We start from the raw sequence: 21,054 nt of genomic DNA, 5'->3' as shown, positions 1-21,054 counted from the left end.
GACGAGACACAGAAAGACAGAAAGAGAGAGACTCCTCCACAGTCCGCAACTCAGTCAATGGGAACCAGATCATCAGCAAACACAACAGGAAGCCTTTGGGGAGCACATGCATGCAGACCCATAGACAAACATGGGAAATGATCTCTAATGCTGGGGAGGCTGGGGGGAGACCACAGCTCTGCCTCACATTCCTAGAAAACCCCCCAGTCAGGCTGGCTTTGCTTGACTGCATGGCTGCACATTTGAAAAATAGACAAACCGATTACGGCCCCGTGTTTATGTTTCAAAGAGTAATGCAATCCAGTCTCAACTGGGTAAACGAGGGGGGGGTCTAATTGTGGTTCGGAGGAGGGTAGGAGAGGTAAGACCTGAAGGGTCTACTACAGAACAGGATCAATGAGTAGGCCAGCTTTGATAATAAATTACTTCTGGCTGATTATGAATGAAAAACGTATGTGTTTTTAGTTGTTGTGTCAATTAGACCATGCCCATTTCAAGCTTACAGTGCCTTCAGAAAGTATTCAGATCCCTTGACCTTTTCCGCATTTTGTTAGGTTAATTTAAATGTTGTTTTTCCTCATCAATCTACACACAATACCACATAATGACAAAGCAAAAACAGGTTTTTAGACATTTTTGCTAATTTATGTATATATTCAAAAATGAAACATTACATATACACATGTATTCAGAGCCTTTACTCAGTACTTTGTTGAAGCACCTTTGGCAGCGATTACAGCATCGAGTCTTCTTGGGTATGATGCTACACACTTGGTACAACTGTATTTGGGGAGTTTCTCCCATTCGTCTCTGCAGATCCTCTCAAGCTCTGTCAGGTTGGATGGGGAGCGTTGCTGTACAGCTATTTTCAGGTCTCCAGAGATGTCCGATCGATCGGGTTCAATTCCGGGTTCTGGCTGGGCCACTCAAGGACATATAGAACTTGTCCCAAAGCCATTACCACATTGTCTTGGCTTTGTGCTTAGGGTCATTGGCCTGTTGGAAGGTGAAACTTCGCCCCAGTCTGAGTTACTGAAAGCTCTGGAGCAGGTTTTCATTAAGGATCTCTCTGTACTTTGCTCTGTTCATATTTTTTTTATTTTTTTTTAACCTTTATTTAACCAGGTAGGCTAGTTGAGAACAAGTTCTCATTTGCAACTGCGACCTGGCCAAGATAAAGCATAGCAGTGTGAACAGACAACACAGAGTTACACATTGAGTAAACAATAAACAAGTCAATAACACAGTAGAAAAAAAGGGTCTATATACATTGTGTGCAAAAGGCATGAGGAGGTAGGCAAATAATTACAATTTTGCAGATTAACACTGGACTGATACATGATCAGATGGTCATGTACAGGTAGAGATATTGATGTGCAAAAGAGCAGAAAAGTAAATAAATAAAAACAGTATGGAGATGAGGTAGGTATAATTGGGTGGGCTATTTACCGATAAGACTATGTACAGCTGCAGCGATCGGTTAGCTGCTCAGATAGCAGATGTTTGAAGTTGGTGAGGGAGATAAAAGTCTCCAGCTTCAGCGATTTCTGCAATTCGTTCCAGTCAAAGGCAGCAGAAAACTGGAACGAAAGGCGGCCAAATGAGGTGTTGGCTTTAGGGATGATCAGTGAGATACACCTGCTGCAGAGCGTGCTACGGGTGGGTGTTGCTATCGTGACCAGGGAACTGAGACAAGGCGGAGCTTTACCTAGCATGGACTTGTAGATGACCTGGAACCAGTGGGTCTGGCGACGAATATGGAGCGAGGGCCAGCCGACTAGTGCATACAAGTCGCAGTGGTGGGTGGTATAAGGTGCTTTAGTGACAAAACGGATGGCACTGTGATAAACTGCATCCAGTTTGCTGAGTAGAGTGTTGGAAGCTATTTTGTAGATGACGTCGCCGAAGTCGAGGATTGGTAGGATAGTCAGTTTTACTAGGGTAAGTTTGGCGGCGTGAGTGAAGGAGACTTTGTTGCGGAATAGAAAGCCGATTCTGGATTTGATTTTCGATTGGAGATGTTTGATATGAGTCTGGAAGGAGAGTTTACAGTCAAGCCAGACACCTAGGTACTTATAGATGTCCACATATTCAAGGTCAGAACCATCCAGGGTGGTGATACTAGTCAGGCGTGCAGGTGCAGGCAGCGAACGGTTGAAAAGCATACATTTGGTTTTACTAGCATTTAAGAGCAGTTGGAGGCCACGGAAGGAGTGTTGTATGGCATTGAAACTTGTTTGGAGGTTAGATAGCACAGTGTCCAAGGACGGGCCGGAAGTATATAGAATGGTGTCGTCTGCGTAGAGGTGGATCAGGGAATCGCCCGCAGCAAGAGCAACATCATTGATATATACAGAGAAAAGAGTCGGCCCGAGAATTGAACCCTGTGGCACCCCCATAGAGACTGCCAGAGGACCGGACAGCATGCCCTCCGATTTGACACACTGCACTCTGTCTGCAAAGTAGTTGGTGAACCAGGCAAGGCAGTCATCAGAGAAACCAAGGCTACTGAGTCTGCCGATAAGAATATGGTGATTGACAGAGTCGAAAGCCTTGGCAAGGTCGATGAAGACGGCTGCACAGTACTGCACAGTACTGTCTTTTATCGATGGCGGTTATGATATCGTTTAGTACCTTGAGCGTGGCTGAGGTGCACCCGTGACCGGCTCGGAAACCCGATTGCACAGCGGAGAAGGTACGGTGTGATTCGAGATGGTGACTTGTTGACTTGGCTTTCGAAGACCTTAGATAGGCAGGGCAGGATGGATATAGGTCTGTAACAGTTTGGGTCCAGGGTGTCTCCCCCTTTGAAGAGGGGGATGACTGCGGCAGCTTTCCAATCTTTGGGGATCTCAGACAATATGAAAGAGAGGTTGAACAGGCTGGTAATAGGGGTTGCAACAATGGCGGCGGATAGTTTCAGAAATAGAGGGTCCAGATTGTCAAGCCCAGCTGATTTGTACGGGTCAAGGTTTTGCAGCTCTTTCAGAACATCTGCTATCTGGATTTGGGTAAAGGAGAACCTGGAGAGGCTTGGGCGAGTAGCTGCGGGGGGGGGTCGGATCTGTTGGCCGAGGTTGGAGTAGCCAGGTGGAAGGCATGGCCAGCCGTTGAGAAATGCTTGTTGAAGTTTTTGATAATCATGGATTTATTGGTGGTGACCGTGTTACCTAGCCTCAGTGCAGTGGGCAGCTGGGAGGAGGTGCTCTTGTTCTCCATGGACTTCACAGTGCCCCAGAACTTTTTGGAGTTGGAGCTACAGGATGCAAATTTCTTCCTTGAAGAAACTGGCCTTAGCTTTCCTGACTGACTGCGTGTATTGGTTCCTGACTTCCCTGAACAGTTGCATATCACGGGGACTATTCGATGCTCTTGCAGTCCGCCACAGGATGTTTTTGTGCTGGTCGTGGGCAGTCAGGTCTGGAGTGAACCAAGGGCTATATCTGTTCTTAGTTCTGCATTTTTTGAACGGAGCATGCTTATCTAAAATGGTGAGGAAGTTACTTTTAAAGAATAACCAGGCATCCTCAACTGACGGGATGAGATCAATGTCCTTCCAGGATACCCGGGCCAGGTCAATTAGAAAGGCCTGCTCACAGAAGTGTTTTAGGGAGCGTTTGACAGTGATGAGGGGTGGTCGTTTGACTGCGGCTCCGTAGCGGATACAGGCAATGAGGCAGTGATCGCTGAGATGCTGGTTGAAGATGGCGGAGGTGTATTTGGAGGGCCAGTTGGTCAGGATGACGTCTATGAGGGTGCCCTTGTTTAGAGATTTAGGGTTGTATCTGGTGGGTTCCTTGATGATTTGTGTGAGATTGATGGCATCTAGCTTAGATTGTAGGACTGCCGGGGTGTTAAGCATATCCCAGTTTAGGTCACCTAACAGAACAAACTCTGAAGCTAGATGGGGGGCGATCAATTCACAAATGGTGTCCAGGGCACAGCTGGGAGCTGAGGGAGGTCGGTAGCAGGCGGCAACAGTGAGAGACTTATTTCTGGAGAGAGTAATTTTTAAGATTAGTAGTTCGAACTGTTTGGGTATGGACCTGGAAAGTATGACATTACTTTGCAGGCTCTCTCTGCAGTAGACTCTATGCCTCAATCCTGACTAGTCTCCCAGTCCCTACCGCTAAAAAACATCAACACATCATGATGCTGCTACCACCATGCTTCACCTTAGAGATGGTGCCAGGTTTCCTCCAAACGTGACGTTTAGCATTCAGGCCAGAGTTCCATCTTGGTTTCATCAGACCAGAGAATTGTGTTTCTCATGGTCTGAGAGTCTTTAGGTGCATTTTGGCAAATTCCAAGTAGGTTTTCATGCTTTTTGCTGAAGAGTGGCTTCTGTCTGGCCACTCTCCCAGAAAGGCCTGATTGTTAGAGTGCTACAGAGATGGTTGTCCTTCTGGAAGGTTCGCCCATCTCCACAGAAGAACTCTAAAGCTCTGTCAGAGTGACCATCGGGTTCTTGGTCACCTCCCTGACCAAGGCCCTTCTCCCCTGATTGCTCACTTTGGCCGGGCGGCCAGCTCTAGGAAGAGTCCTGGTGGTTCTACACTTCTTACATTTAAGAATGATGGAGGCCACTGTGTTCTTGGGGACCTTCAAAGCTGCAGACAGATCTGTGCCTTGACACAATGCTGTCTCGGAGCTCTATAGACAATTAATTTGACCTCATGGCTTGGTTTTTGCATTCACTGTTAACTTTGGGACCTTATATAGACAGGCGTGTGCCTTTCCAAATCATGTCCAACCAATTGAATTTACCACACGTGGACTCCAATCAAGTTGTAGAAACATCTCAAGGATGATCACTGGAAACAGGATGCACCAGAGCTCAATTTTGTGTCTTACAGAAAAGGGTCTGACTACTTATGTAAATAAGATATTTCATTTTCAAATAAATTTACAAAAATGCTTAGTCATTATGGGGTATTGTGTGTAGATTGCTGATGATTTTTTCTCTTTAATCCATTTTAGCACCAGGCTGTAACGTAATAAAATGTAGAAAAAGTCAAGGAGTCTGTATACTTTCTGAAAGCACTGCTTCTTTACCCCCCAAATAAGTTATTTCTGAATACTACGGCAAGTTAGCAGGCCAACTCATTGAGTCTGCTTTGCACTATACCCTTCGGGGGCAGGATGAAAAAATGAAAACAGAACAGACATGAGCCTGTTCTGGATACATAGTACGTGTTAATATGTCAAGCACATTCAGTAGAAAACAAAATACGTGACACACACAGACATGTACACAGACACACACACACACACAACAGGAAAATCCCTCCATGACATGGCCTGGCACAATTCTGCACGTAGCTGAAACGCAGGGAGAAACTACTGTCCAATCCTGTTAGTTGAGCCATGGTAACGGCAGTGGAGGATAGGATGATACACTATCCCGTATTGATTAACAGTAGATTATGCTTTTCCCAGAAAACTGATGGATCCATATAAGTAGTGGCCAGTGCTACCGGGGTGGGGGTAGGGAAGAAGCGCTTCAAGAAAAAGGGGTTGGACAGGGAGGCCCCTTAAGGGGGTTGGATTGCAGGCAAACATCATGCCTGAGAAGATGTATTTTTTTAATGTAATAGCTGGAATGGTGGAGCACTTTATTCTAATGCCTTCATGATAAAGCATTAACTTATACAGTTGAAGTTGGAAGTTTACATACACCTTAGCCAACTACATTTAAACTCAGTTTTTCACAATTCCTGACATTTAATCCTAGTAAAAAATCCCTGTTGTAGGTCAGTTAGGATCACCACTTTATTTTAAGAATGTGAAATGTCAGAATAATAGTAGAGAGAATAAATTATTTCAGCTTTTATTTCTTTCATCACATTTCCAGTGGGTCAGACATTTACATACACTCAATTAGTATTTGGTAGCATTGCCTTTAAATTGTTTAACTTGGGTCAAACGTTTCGGGTAGCCTTCCACAAGCTTCCCACAATAAGTTGGGTGCATTTTGGCCCATTCCTCCTGATAGTGCTGGTGTAACTGAGTCAGGTTTGTAGGCCTCCTTGGTCGCACACGCTTTTTCAGTTCTGCCCACAAATGTTCTATAGGATTGAGTTCAGGGCTTTGTGATGGCCACTCCAATACCTTGACTTTGCTGCCCTTAAGCCATTTTGCCACAACTTTGGAAGTGTACTTGGGGTCATTGTCCATTTGGAAGACCCATTTGTGTCCAAGCCTTAACTTCCTAACTGATGTCTTGAGATGTTGCTTCAATATATCCACATAAGTGTCCTTCCTCATGAAGCCATCTTTTTTGTTTAGTGCACCAGTCTCTCCTGCAGCAAAGCACCCCCACAACATGATGCTGCCACCCCCGTGCTTCACGGTTGGGATGATGTTCTTCGGCCTGCAAGCCTCTCCATTTTTCCTCCAAAAATAACGATGGTCATTATGGCCAAACAGTTATATTTTTGTTTCATCAGACCAGAGGACATTTCTCCAAAAAGTATGATCTTTGTCCCCATGTGTAGCTGCAAACCGTAGTCTGGCTTTTTATGGCGGTGTTGGAGCAGTGGATTCTTCCTTGCTGAGCGGTTTTTCAGGTCGATATAGGAATTGTTTTACTGTGGATATAGATACTTTTGTACCTGTTTCCACCAGCATATTCACAAGGTCCTTTGCTGTTGTTCTGTGATTGATTTGCACTTTTCACACCAAAGTACCTTCATCTCTAGGAGACAGAATGCTTCTCCTTCATGAGCGGTATGATGGCTGCGTGGTCCCATGGTGTTGATACTTGCGTACTATTGTTTGTACAGATGAACATGTTATCTTCAGGGGTTTGGAAATTGCTCCCAAGGTTGAACCAGGCTTGTGGAGGTCTACAATTTTTTTCTGAGGTTTTGGCTGATTTCTTTTGATTTTCCCATGATGTCAAGCAAAGAGGCACTGAGTTTGAAGGTAGGTCTTGAAATACATCCACAGATTCACCTCCAATTGACTAAAATTATGTCAATTAGCCTATCAGAACCTTCGAACTAAAGCCATGACATCATTTTCTGGAATTTCACAAGCTGTTTAAAGGCACAGTCAACTTAGTGAATGTAAACTTCTGACCCACTGGAATTGTGATACAGTGAATTATAAATTAAACAATTGTTGTAAAAATTACTTGTGTCATGCAAAAAGTAGATGTCCTAACCAACTTGCCAAAACTACAGTTTGTTAAAAAGAAAATTGTGGAGTGGTTGAAAAACAAGTTTTAATGATTCCAACCTAAGTGTATGTAAACTTCCGACTTCAACTGTAGATTTAGAAGAGTATTTTTTCCCTCTTTAAAGGGTAATTCCGCCACTTTTCAACCTCATATTCATAATCTCCAGCACTAAACCAGTGTCTACATATGTGAAAACAGAGTGGTTCTATGATCTGTGTTTAAAAAAAAAGAAAGAAAAAACAGTGATTTTTAAAACCTGCAACGAGTTTCTAGCTCAAGGGACGGTATTCTTGTCACCACGAATCTTATAGTGTTTGAAAATCATAGTTGTTAAAATGTCTTAACTTTTGATGGTATCATCGGGTAGAACTTTTTTTACTTTATATATTTATTTTTTTGAAATTCAATTCTGCACACTCCTCTCCACTTTGACCAGTGTGACATAGCAGTGTCCGCCCTGTCCTGCCCACGCCACCAAACCCCCTGACATCACACTAGCCAGTAGACAATGTAGGACCTGGTTTGGCTCACTATGCAGAAAGCCATCACTTACAAGAAGAGCAGGGGATCATGGTGACCTCCTAGCATATTAATCTGTTTGGCTAATCTACACCGGCCACATTACTGTCCATCTCCTCTGGCTAATTTGTGAAAACACTGGCCAGCTGGCCTGCACTATTGATTTATTGGAGGATCCGGGGTGGTGAGAGTCAGCGAGGAGCAGAAAAGCAGGATAGCGGTGACAGCAGTGCGATGTAGTGTGGGTGGCAAGAACCCCTCTCCATCCTGTTAACAAAGGATAGAACATCTAGATCTCCAGTTTCTAGGAGTTCCATCAAGCGGAGGACTTCCAGGAACTAAGGGACATTGGGGCCAATTGTATGGTGGTTCACAGAAGGGTTGATGGGGGCTGGGGTGGCGGCTGGGTCACTAAGGAACCCTAACCCATATTGAGTTTCAAGAGAGTCAACCTGGTCTCAGGATGCTCTAAGCTAATTTGATCCAGGCTTAATGGCAACTTGAATGGCTCTGTGTTGTGGGTTTCCAGCCTCTTCGTGTTCAAATAAATCAATTTGGTAAAAAGCGGTGGCTTCACACTTTTTTCCCCCCGGTGACAAATTTGAGCAAGGGGTGGCCAGGTCTGTTGTCATAACCTTTCTTAGAGAGGCTTAGAGCTTATTGGATAAATCTGCAGCCTTGATGCACTTGGGGGTAAACCGTTTCCAGTGGGGCATTTTTGAAGAGGAGATCCAAACAGTTTCCATTAGATGACACCGTCACCACCCACATCCCACCACCACCCCAACTCCAGAAAGCACACAACAAGTTGAGAGGCCGCCCCAGTAAACTCATTAATTGTCCTCAAGCCCTGAGTTGAACAAGTTGAAGGAGACTTCATGAGTCAAACCTGGGTCTGCACCCGACCTTGTGCAGGAAACACCATTTAGGAAAACAGAAAAGACGTGTGTGTGGGGGGGGGGGGGGTGTTGAGAGTGTGGTGGGTGCGGAGGGGGGTGGATGGTGAGAGTGTGGTGGGTGCGGAGGGGGGTGGATGGTGAGAGTGTGGTGGGTGCGGAGGGGGGGGGGGGGGGGTGATTACTCAGCAAGATACACAGTGTTCTGAGTCATTAGCCTCACAGCCAATTTGTTCAATAGCTCTGCCATAATTCAATCAGGGCCATGCAGGACTCAGGCCTGCTGGCAACCTCCACTGGCATGAGTTTATTTATTTATCCATTGAGGTATTGGGCTCTGTCACTGAAACAGGGGAGGGTCCTTCTAGGGGGAGATTAGCTTACTGCGTATAGTTACTCTCCAAATACAGTAGGTAGGTATAGTCTCAGTGTGGGGTAGGATCTGGGGTTATGAAACATACATTCATAACAGGCCTGACTCAACACTTCCCCAAAGAGGTGGTGAGAGGTCTCTCTGTCATTATCTGACTGGGAGATAAACATCATACATAACATGTCATGTAAAACAGCTTCAAAGATCAACTTGTTTTTCTCCCGTTTTCTTCGTCAAATCCTTAAACTAGCCCTGTCGTAATCGTAGCATTGAAGACAGAGTCGGAAGAGTGACTTTTACTTTCTCTCAAAATGTTTTCCTGGAACCCTGTTTTTTTTAAGTGAGGAGGGGGGCAGTGAATTTGGTTGTTTTAATCCTTTGCCCCGTTGTTCCGGTAGGGCTGTTTTTCGAGGAAGCAGACAGACGGATAATTCCAGATAAGTAACACAATACCTGACTCCTTTTGTAATGGGCAGATGGAAATGGGAGGAACATGACAAGCCTTGTCATAGGCAGACAGCAGGGGAAGCAGCAGCGGAGGCAAGACGGCAGCTTGGCATTGAGAGCCACAGAGAGTTTTGCATGGCTGGAGATACAAACTGGGGTTGTACACACAGGCACACAAGGGCAACATCCTTTCCTTTTTGCTTCACAATAAACAACCATGATTTCCCCCTTGTTTATTTATTGTAGCATCGTAGTGAAAGCTTTTTGCGGGGCCGTCTTTTTCCAGGTGGGGGAGAGGGGTAGTCGCACGGCACAGTTTCAATCAGTGTGCTGCCTTTATCGTGTAGTAGAGATGTATGTCCAGGCCGTTGTGTCTGCTATGCTAATAGAGGCAGGAGTCTTTCAGAGAAATGGCCAAGAGCAGCACTAGCTTGTCCATATAGGGTCGATGCATCAATACCAAGCTAATAATCCCGCTACCTCGGGAGGGCCGACCCTCACCAGTGACCCACCGCAGTCTGCCCCCCCCCCCCGTCCCCAGAAGACTAGAAGGAGGAGAAAAATAGGACACTTTGCTCTTCCTCACGTTTATGTATCGACTGAGCCAACTAGGGGCCGTCTGCTATCGATTGTGCCTCTTTTCTTCGTGGCTGATACAGGCGCTTGGTATGGGCGGCACGTATGGGCTGGGTTTTTTGTTGTTGTGCATGTGTGTGTGTTGCCAGTGCTGTTACTGCTGTGCTGCATGCTGTAATTTTAGTCAGGCAGGGTAATTAGATGCTTGACCGTTCTGGTCCCAGAGGTGGTGGGGAACGGGTAGCGGTGTGTGTGCGCGTTAGTGTGTGTGTGTGTGTGTGTGTGTGGATGCATTTGTGTGTGTCTACGTAAGTGAGGGGACAAGGGACATCCGTTATCAGCCAGAGCCAATGCAATCCAGTTAACAGGTGAGTCATCAACATAATCATACACACATACAGTACCAGTCAAATGTTTGGACACACCTAGTCATTCATGGGTTTTTCTTTATTTTTACTATTTTCTACATTGTTGAATAATAGTAAAGACATCAAAACTATGAAATAAAACAACAGGACAATGACCCAAAACACCTGCAGGCAAAGGACTATTTGACCAAGAAGGAGAGTGATGGAGTGCTGCATCAGATGACATGGCCTCCACAATCACCCGAACTCAACCCAAATGAGATGGTTTGGGATGAGTTAGGCTGCAGAGTGAAGGAAAATCAGCCAAAAAGTGCTCAGCATATGTGGGAACTCCTTCAAGACTGTTGGAAAAGCATTCCAGCTGAAACTGGTTGAGAGAATGCCAAGAGTTTGCAAAGCTGTCATCAAGGGAAAGGGTGGCTACTCTGAAGAATCTAAAATATATTTTGATTTGTTTAACACCTTTTTTGGTTACTACATGATTCCATATGTGTTATTTCATAGTTTCGATGTCTTCACTATTATTCTACAATGTAAAAAATAGTAAAATAAAGAAAAAACCTTGAATGAGTAGGTGTAATATAACTTTTGACTTGTACTGGACACACACACACACAAGTGCAGTGGACCTCCTAATTGCATCTCCCTCTCCTCAGATTGAGCCCAGCTGAGGGAAGATCGTGTAAACTAAATGTGAAGCGGAGCCAGACCCTCAGCTAAATCACCTTAGGGATGAGATTCCAAACATGACTAGCTTCCAGTATCTAATAATCAAAGGTTCGTCTCAAGGGGGAAACATCACCCAAAACAGCAACACAGTCATGACAAGACAATACAGTTGAATCTACGGAAATTATACACAATCAAACGCACGCACGCCTGCACGCACAAACACAACTCTCTGCATTTATCCCCACAAGAGGAGAACCATGACGTCACCTTTTTCTATTCTACACACCACAGTGAATTTTAAATAGTGAAAGTTAACCCACTTACTCCACCTAGGGGGGAGTTTGGTAACTACATCTACCAGGGTTGGGCTCAAATTGAATTGAAGGCAGTCAATTCAGGAAATTATTTGAATTTAAAATTCAGAAAGGTTAAAACTCTTAAAATAAATAGCTTCTGCTTTTCAGTTTATTGAGAAGTGATTGAAAATAAATTCCCTTTTTCGATTATTGAATAGTAATTTTTGTTTACTTCCTGATTCGACTGCCTTTAATTCAAAGCCCAACCCTGATAATACAGCCAAGCACGATTGTGTCAACTTCGCTGTGGTAAAACAAAAATATCCTTATACTGTATATTTTATATTCTCAAAGCAGCCAAATTACAAATGGATGTGTGAATAAATGACAAACTATACAAATATGTTTCCTGCTCTTGAATTTCCTGTACGGTTATAGCAATGGAACTTTCGGTTGAACCCTTTGACCAGATGGCACATCTACTTTTACCATCTTATTTCCTACTGAAATATAATTTTATTCTATAAAATTGCTGTAATTCATATTTACACTCAGTAAACTGTACTGTTGGCTTGACACTTCCACATATCTCTCCATTTCCTCTCTGCCTTTCCCCCCAATTCACCTCTTTGATAATGTCATTCTGGACATGGCTGATTCCCCAATCCCCCCATTGTCACCTATCCTTCACCTACCATCCGTCTCTCTCCTTTCCCCTCACCTCTGTGGTGATGTACAGTACCAGTTTAAAGCCTTGATGACAGCTTTGCACAGTCTTGGCATTCTCTGAACCACATTCATGAGATAGGCACCTGGAACGCATTTCAATTAACATGTGTTCCTTGCTAAAAAATTCATTTGTGGAATTTCTTTCCTTAATGCGTTTGAGCATTAAGAAAAACCCTTGAATGAGTAGGTGTGTCCAAACTTTTGACTGGTACTTTAGTTATTTATCAAACAGAGGAGAGCTCCACATCGCCCCCTCTCTACCAGCCACCTTTCCTTCATCTATCTCCACTGCATCCTTCCTTCTCAACATCCCTCTCCACTGCTCCCCTCCTTCATTCTCTCTCTCTCTGTCTCTCTCTAATGCCTTCCTCCATCCTTATCTTCATCCCTCTCTACCGCCCCCCCCTACTTCCTTCTCTCCATTCCTCTTCACTGCACCCCTCCTTCCTTCCCTCCCTCCCTCCCTCCCTCTACCCTAACCCCTACTTCCTTCTCTATTTACTCTCCACTGCCCTCCTACTTCCTTCTCTCCACTGCCCTCCTCTTTCCTTCTCTCCATCCCTCTCCACTGCCCTCCTCTTTCCTTCTCTCCATCCCTCTCCACTGCCCTCCTCCTTCCTTCTCTCCATCCCTCTACACTGCCCTCCTACTTCCTTCTCTCCCTCCCTCTCCACTGCCTTCCTCCTTCCTTCTCTCCCTCCCTCTCCACTGTCCTCCTCCTTCCTTCTCGCCCTCCCGCTCCACTGTCCTCCTCCTTCCTTCTGTCCCTCCCTCTCCACTGCCCTCCTCATTCCTTCTCTCCCTCCCTCTCCACTGCCCTCCTACTTCCTTCTCTCCATCCCTCTCCACTGCCCTCCTACTTCCTTCTCTCCATCCCTCTCCACTGCCCCATACTTCCTTCTCTCCATTCCTCTTCACTGCCCTCCTCCTTCCTTCTCTCCATCCCTCTCCACTGCCCTCCTCCTTCCTTCTCTCCATCCCTCTCCACTGCCCTCCTACTTCCTTCTCTCCATTCCTCTTCACTGCCCTCTTCCTTCCTTCTCTCTCTCCCTCTCTACTGCCCTCCTCCTTCCTTCTCTCCCTCCCTCTCCACTGCCCTCTCCTTCCTTCTCTCCACTGCCCTCCTCCTTCCTTCTCTCCCTCCCTCTGCACTGCCCTCCTCCTTCCTTCTGTCCCTCCCTCTCCACTGCCCCCCTCCTTCCTTTTCTCCCTCCCTCTCCACTGCCCTCCTACTTCCTTCTCTCCATCCCTCTCCACTGCCCTCCTACTTCCTTCTCTCCATCCCTCTCCACTGCCCTCCTACTTCCTTCTCTCCATCCCTCTCCACTGCCCTCCTACTTCCTTCTCTCCATCCTTCTCCACTGCCCTCCTACTTCCTTCTCTCCATTCCTCTTCACTGCCCTCCTCCTTCCTTCTCTCTCTCCCTCTCTACTGCCCTCCTCCTTCCTTCTCTCCCTCCCTCTCCACTGCCCCCTACTTCCTTCTCTCCCGCCCTCTCCACTGACCTCCTCCTTCCTTCTCTCCCTCCCAAACCACTGCCCCCTACTTCCTTCTCTCCCTCCCTCTCCTACTTCCCTCTCTCCACTGCCCTCCTACTTCCTTCTCTCCCTCCCTCCCTCTCCACTGCCCTCCTCCTTCCTTCTCTCCATCCCTCTCCACTGCCCTCCTCCTTCCTTCTCTCCCTCCCTCTCCACTGCCCCCTACTTCCTTCTCTCCCTCCCTCTCCACTGCCCCCTACTTCCTTCTCTCCCTCCCTCTCCACTGACCTCCTCCTTCCTTCTCTCCCTCCCACTCCACTGCCCCCTACTTCCTTCTCTCCCTCCCTCTCCTACTTCCCTCTCTCCACTGCCCTCCTACTTCCTTCTCTCCCTCCCTCCCTCTCCACTGCACTCCTCCTTCCTTCTCTCCATTCCTCTTCACTGCCCTCCTCCTTCCTTCTCTCCATCCCTCTCCACTGCCCTCCTCCTTCCTTCTCTCCCTCCCTCTCTACTGCCCTCCTCCTTCCTTCTCTCCCTCCCTCTCCACTGCCCCCTACTTCCTTCTCTCCCTCCCTCTCCACTGCCCTCCTCCTTCCTTCTCTCCATCCCTCTCCACTGCCCTCCTCCTACCCTCTCTCCACTGCCTCCTACCCTCTCTCCATCCCTCTCCACTGCCTCCTACCCTCTCTCCATCCCTCTCCACTGCCTCCTACCTTCTCTCCATCCCTCTCCACTGCCTCCTACCCTCTCTCCATCCCTCTCCACTGCTTCTTACCTTCTCTCCACCCCTCTCCACTGTTCCCCTCCTTCCTTCTCTCCATTGCCTCTTTCCCCTCCATCCCTCACCTATTTGGTGACGTAGTTCTGTACCAGACTATAGAGGGGTCTCCGCCCATCATCCCTATTCTTCTCCCACCATCCTTCTCTCCCTCTGTTCCCCCCTCCCTTCATCTGTTCCTCGTTCCACCCTCACTTATTTGGTGGTGCAGTCCATCACCCTCCTTCCATCTCCCTGCCCCCTTCATCCAACTCTCCCTCCATCCCCCCTCACCTCCTTAGTGACGTTGTCCTGCACCAGGTTGTAGAGGGGCACGATACGGCTGACCTCCAGCAGGACGGGGATGGGCGAGGGCTGCTCGCGGCCTGCCTGACGGCACAGGTGGCAGGCCGACGGACAGCTGCCCTTCTCTTCGCAGCGGATCTCCACGCCACTCACCAGGTCCTCCGTGAGTAGCTGGGTCTTCAGCAGCCCAGACAGGTAGCTGATGAAGGGCATGGACTTGAGCTCGCGCCTGCTTCCCTGGTCTGTCGCCTCTGGGAGACAGAAAGAAGGAGAGAGGGCAACTGAAAAACAGTCTATAGTCTAACATCAGATTTTATCAGTCCTAACCTTAAGGGACATGGAGAAATAGCTGACCCTGTGTCAGTGGTTGGGAGCAACATCTACCTATCCCAAAAAACACATTGTGTAAATGACCAGAGACTTTCCTGTTCGTTTAGCTTTATTTACAGAGATTAGTCTCATTTTGAGATGAAATCTCTTCGCAAGAGAGACCAGAACGGTGTCTGAGCGACAAAGGACCAGAGCCAAACCCATACACACTGACACATGCAAACCTGTATCGGCGTACGTCCGCCACATGTCCTGAATCGCCCATAACACAGGGCTGACAGCTGCATTCACGTCTTCCTATCCGCCTCGTCTCCACTCCCCCAAAACGGCTCATATCAAAATACACAGCCAGTGATAGGGGAGTTTCACACGGCCGCCTCACTCACATCGCACGTGCCGCCATCTGGATCTACTTTCTATTGCGGTCAAACAAAATAATCCCTCATTGTCATCAACTCCTCCACCGGGAATGAACGGTGGGTGATGACTTATTCCTGCATCGTGTAAATAAGCATCGTTTGGGATTTTCTCATCGACAGGGCGATTCTTGCGCATAACGTACCCGAGCCAGTGGGCTAACAATGCTACGTTGGAAAGAAAGTGAAACGGGGAGTAATGCTAATTGAGTGTTGATTGTTTCCTTGGATGGAAGGGAGGATGGAGGGAAGTATACAGCCATGTGTTGGGGAAGCAGCAGAGGTGCTGTCTGTCTGTGTTGATGGGAGGAGAGACGGGACACACAGCAAATTTGCGATCAGAATTTGAACACCCAACACTTTCTTGTGTGTATGTAGCCCACCAAAATAGTGTTAAACTAACACTTTTTAAAGAGTTGTTAAACTAACACCCCAAGAGTCTTAGGTCCCGAAAACCATGGATGTTGCAAATTCCAACGAACATGAACATTTTATTGGCGCTGATGCTGTTACACAATCTCAGTGTTAAGGAATTAACACCTGTGGTATTACAGTAATTTGTTTTTGCGTGGATTTTTTATATCACTGTAAGGTTTAAAGCCTTATTTGCATATTTATTTCCCAGGTTGCCTTTCGAGTGAATTTTAAAGGTACCTGTACCACCCATGACTGTGTTTGCTAGTGACAGTGACATGTTTGTTGCAATCATGGCTTTCATTCCTGTATTCTTCACCAAATGATTCCCTAAGTTGATATTTTAATCATAAAAACTATTATTTATGACAATCCATTACTTTTAATAATAACTTTCAACCACTCACAATCTGCAGTTAGAATGACTGCAAAGGTAGGGAATAATGAAAAATGAAACTACCTAAACCATCTCAATAATGGGTGAAATAAGTACACTTACAGATGGGATTAGTTTAGAAAAATGCATGTTATTTATCTATGTGTAGTATGAGATCAATGAATCAATCACAGTTTTCTCTGGATCAAAATGGGGTTTATGTGGTAGGCTTCATGGGAGCGTGGTCATGGGCGCGCTCGCCGACCAAAGACTTTGAGGCCCTCCTGTTGGCCGCATGACAAAAGTGTATCTGTTTTAAAGCTAATTTCCTGCAATTCTACACATTTCGCCACGTGGCGGAGATAACCACGGAAAGGTGACTGGGAACATGGACGTGTACAAACAGATCAATTATGACCTACGTAAGGCAATCAAAGAGGCAAAACGTCAGTACAGAGACAAAGTGGAGTCACAGTTCAATGGCTCAGACACTAGATGTATGTGGCAGGGACTCATGGATTATCCATCCCTAGACAACCTCTGCCCGGTACCCTACACGCTTAGAAAAAAAGGTGCTATCAAGAACATAAAAGGGTTCTTCGGGTGTCCCCATATGAGAACCATTTGAAGAACGCTTTTTGGTTCCATGTAGAAGCCTTTTGGGTTCCATGTAGAGCCCTTTCACCTGCCTTGAACCAAAAATTGTTATTCTATGGGGACAGCCGAGGAAACCTCTTGAAACCCTGTACTCTGCTCCTCAGTCACTGTCACCAGCCGGCTACCCCCGGGTACTCTACTCTGCACCTTAGGGACTGCTGCCCTATGTACATAGTCATTGAACACTGGTCACTTTAATAATGTTTATATAGTATTTACATATCAACTGCTGTACTTTTTGGTGATTATTTAAAAAAAAGTTTGATTATTGTGTGCTTGTTGACATTTACTGCATTGATTGATAGGAACATGAACATTTCGCCATAACACCTTTTCCACTCTGAGAGTTAACGGAAGTTACAGTCGAGTAACAACACCACCACCTGGTTAACACTGTTCACCGCAGGTGGCGTCAATTTAAATCCTCTCGTGATAACCTCACTAGAATCAACACTCACAACACGTTTTACCTCAACACCGAGAGTTAAACACCTGCCAATTTGCTGTGCAGGCTGGAGAGAGGAGCTCTGACTGAGTGGCGAGGGTCTCTCAGCAACAGCAATGTTCAATCAAATGTACACTGTTGCAAAATGCTGATGGGAGGAAATTATATTCATCATGTGCTATGGATGATTTTGCTTAATTCTTCCAAATGTGTATTTATTGTGTGGGGGGGGGGGGGGGGGGGGGTCTTCATAACCCCAAGTGGGAATGAATGTTTTCATGGCATATCAGAATGGATGTTGTTTTGTTCAATCTGCATGCCTTGTCTAAGTATCTCCATTACCTAACCTGTACTTTTTTGCTGCACAGGAGAAATGCCGTGGTTGACTAAGAGTGAATGATTTCCAGCCATAGTCTCTAATTGTTTGCTATTAAGAGGCCTACAGGTTTTCTCCAACTGCAGAGCAATTAACTGACTCAGTCATATCCAGAATTGTAGGAAAAGGTCTGGAGCTGAATCAACAGGGGGAGGAGAACACCAGGCAGGGCCAGAGGTGAGATGTATTAGCTAGCTACCCCCCCTAACCAAAGGCCAAACTCACACAGTTTGTGCTAGCTACATTTTACCAGAGGAGGAAGGAAAAAGGAAATGTAAGTTACTTTTTTAACAAGGCAAGTCAGTTAAGAACAAATTCTTATTTTCAATGACGGCCTAGGAACGGTGTGTTAACTGCCTTGTTCAGGGGCAGAACGACAGATTTTTACCTTGTCAGCTCGGGGATTCAATCTATCAACCTTTTGGTTCCTAATCCAACGCGCTAACCACTAGGCTACCTGCCGCCCCAATAGAGTACTTGGCAGCAGCTTAGGGTAAAAGTAATTTAAAAGATTTCACGTCATTTCCAAATGATTCATTTTCTGCAATGCATTTAATCATATTGAAATAGAGCAGCCTTCGGGAATATTTTACAGAACAAAAACAAAATGTACAGCGCGTGAACTTACTCAGCATGTGTGTCCGTTCTTAAACTCACTAGCCTCTCATTCTCTCTCGACGGCTCTTTAAAAGCCGAGCCAAGGACAAAGCTTGTTATGCCTTCTGCTTCCATTCCTCATACACACAAACACATTCGGAGCTGGACTCTCTCACAGAACATCTGTGAAAAATAGCTTCCACTGGAGCAGGTGGGGAAAAAGCATAAATGTAACACAGGTGCAGATTATCTGACATTTTCAGGATAAGAGGACGAGTCGGTGACAGAGTTCCAAATGAATCTTCTACGCAAAAACAAACATTCCACTGCCACAAGGAATCACCACCCATACATATACTGTAACACCAGCTCAAATGAGATATATACACTGTAGTAACAATGTAAAACACAGAGGTGAGAAGCGTGAGTCAATAAATTCCCTCTTTCATTCAACACATGCAAGTGTGTGAGATATACGTCATCAGACAGTGTGTGTGTGTGTGTGTGTGTGTAGTTTGATAATAGGCTGATGTTGTGGTGAGACTGTGGGCTCCAAACACAGATCCAGCTGCAGAGCAGAGAGAGTATGAAAGGACTGGAGTAGTGAAAGGGGAGGGATACTGTCCTCCGTATCCTATGTAAACAGGCTCAAGGGGTGGCTCTAAGAGCCCAATTACACGCACTTCTTGAGTCAACACAGACACAGAAAGGAGCTGTCATCACTTGGCCCTCGCAATAAAGCCCTGTGATTATCCCAGGTTTTACTGCAGGCTTCGCAGGGCTGCTCACATCACAGCCGTCTGCGTTACTTCCTTCCCCTTCCACTCCGTCCGTAAGCCTGCGACAATCATGTCTGACAGTTCATATTAATCCCAACGTTTTAGATGGGATTGAGAGGTGACAACTGGACACTGGATAACACAGCCCGTATGCATTAATTACAGGTGTGTAGGAGGCTTACAACTGTGTAAAATTCTATTTTGTCTGGATTCTACAGAAAATGGATCAATGGGTAGCTTAAATTGTTTTGGGAGAGGAGCAGTGAAGATGCTGTGTTTTATATTTGGGCAATCAGTAAAAACAGACAGTTAATATATAAAGGAGGAATGACTTTCCCAAACATTGATATCTCTCTCTGTTTCTCTCCTTCTCCGGTGTCTCTCTCTTGTCCCTCCAACGTCTTGACGGGCTGTGGCCGATGAAGGACGGCACGGGTTGCCATGACTACTCAAAGGGCACGGACGGCTTCAACGGGGGCTCTCTCTCCCTCTCTCCGTCTCTCCCTCTCTCTAAATAATGAGTCTTTGTTGATACAGTGTATTCTTAGAAGCTACACTCTGGTCATGATCGTGTCCCTGGCAACACCAGCAACGTGTCAGATATCTCAGTGCTAATTTCACACAGATGTTGTCAGATTGTTAGTGTTGGCATTGTTATTATTGCCCCATAAAATATCTCTGTTCAGGAGTTTTTTGACATGAAATGTGGCCTTTATAACTACTCTGGTACTCGTCAAGATCATATCCCCTATTTCTTCTCCTCAGTCAGTTGATTACTGCATTTTCTTAGTGAAAATGCAGGATGAAGGGAAATTGCAATGAAATACACACATGAGGAGGAGGGAGAGACACAAAGAGAGGGTGCATCTCAGTAGTATAAAGAGAGTAGCTACATCCCCTTGTCTATAGCCTACTCTCCATCTGAATCAATCCGGGTTGTGGGCGGAAGCAATATAGTAGAGGCCATGAACTAAACACTCTGATTGATGCAAAAGTCCCCAAAAAATATTCAAAACTAAAACAAAGTGCTGTTGAAGTTTTTCTTTTCCCAAGGCCCATTGTGTCAGATGAATATAAGTAGACAGTGCTTTTTAGGTAAGCAAAGATAACTCAAGCTTCCTAAATACCACAATAGCAATATGGCACAGCTGCAGCGCAATTACAGCAACAGCACAAAAGGTTTCTGTTCTGTGAGTCAAAAGCCTATTGTCTTTACAAATGCCTTGATAAATGTAAAATATATTTTAAGCTCACTGAGAATGTTTAGAGAAAACATTTTAATGCATAGCTGAAGCGGCATCCTTTTTCATTTCCATTTATCTTTTAGTTATGCACAGCTTAACATTATGATTGCGTTATGAAAATCTTCAAATCGCAAACAAACTTTTTAATTTATATTAATGTGCAGGTAGTTCATTTTCTGAACTGCAATTTGTTTGTTGTTGTATTTATTAGTATCCTCATTAACCCCCATTAGCAGCTACTCTTCCTGGGATCCAACGGGGATAAAACAATTACATCACAACAAAACACAACACAACAACCACCTACATCATAAATAAAACAATACATCATACAAGGTATTATTTCATTATTACTCTATTATTACAACCCTGTAGCTCACTACAAATACATTTTGTAATAAGAGCTTTGCTGCCATCTAGGGGTCAGCGGATATACTATTTTCCATGGGCTGCAGCATCTGCACACATCTGCCCATGACTGTGTATAACTGTAGGCTACTGATAGAGATGGATACTTTTCACGGTTCAAAGGATATGTCTTCTTACTGTCCTCATTTATTTTCATCCTGTTACTACAGGATGTAAGAACATTGTATTACATTTCATGGAAGGCATGTCTATAAATCCTGCATTGCTCTCAAATGGCCCACATAATATCATGATAAATGATGAGTTGAGATACTTGAATAATTAATTATCTGGTACAGGATTTTAAGAGGTGTACCGTTTTTCAGAAAGGAGGAATCGTCAAATGATGTATAATGCAATGCCCATGACATTAGAATAATATATTTTATTTGCTAAAACTAGAGACAGTGTT

The 21,054-nt window shown here is 45.4% G+C and overlaps 1 protein-coding gene across 2 annotated transcripts in view; it reads right to left on the bottom strand.

Moving 5' to 3' along the window:
• The window catches only part of LOC135544450 (astrotactin-2-like), a 501,862-nt gene that overhangs the window by 96,473 nt on the left and 384,335 nt on the right, over positions 1 to 21,054 (bottom strand). For both annotated transcript variants that reach the window (XM_064972062.1, XM_064972063.1), the window contains one exon: positions 14,589 to 14,851. In XM_064972062.1, the coding sequence (XP_064828134.1) occupies positions 14,589 to 14,851 (263 nt within the window). The remainder of the gene's footprint in view (positions 1 to 14,588; positions 14,852 to 21,054) is intronic.

Source organism: Oncorhynchus masou, chromosome 8 (assembly GCF_036934945.1).
Source record: "Oncorhynchus masou masou isolate Uvic2021 chromosome 8, UVic_Omas_1.1, whole genome shotgun sequence".
In the NCBI taxonomy this organism is placed as follows: Eukaryota; Metazoa; Chordata; class Actinopteri; order Salmoniformes; family Salmonidae; genus Oncorhynchus; species Oncorhynchus masou.
Note: the sequence above shows the minus strand (reverse complement) of the source record. Positions and strands in the feature narration are given on the sequence as shown.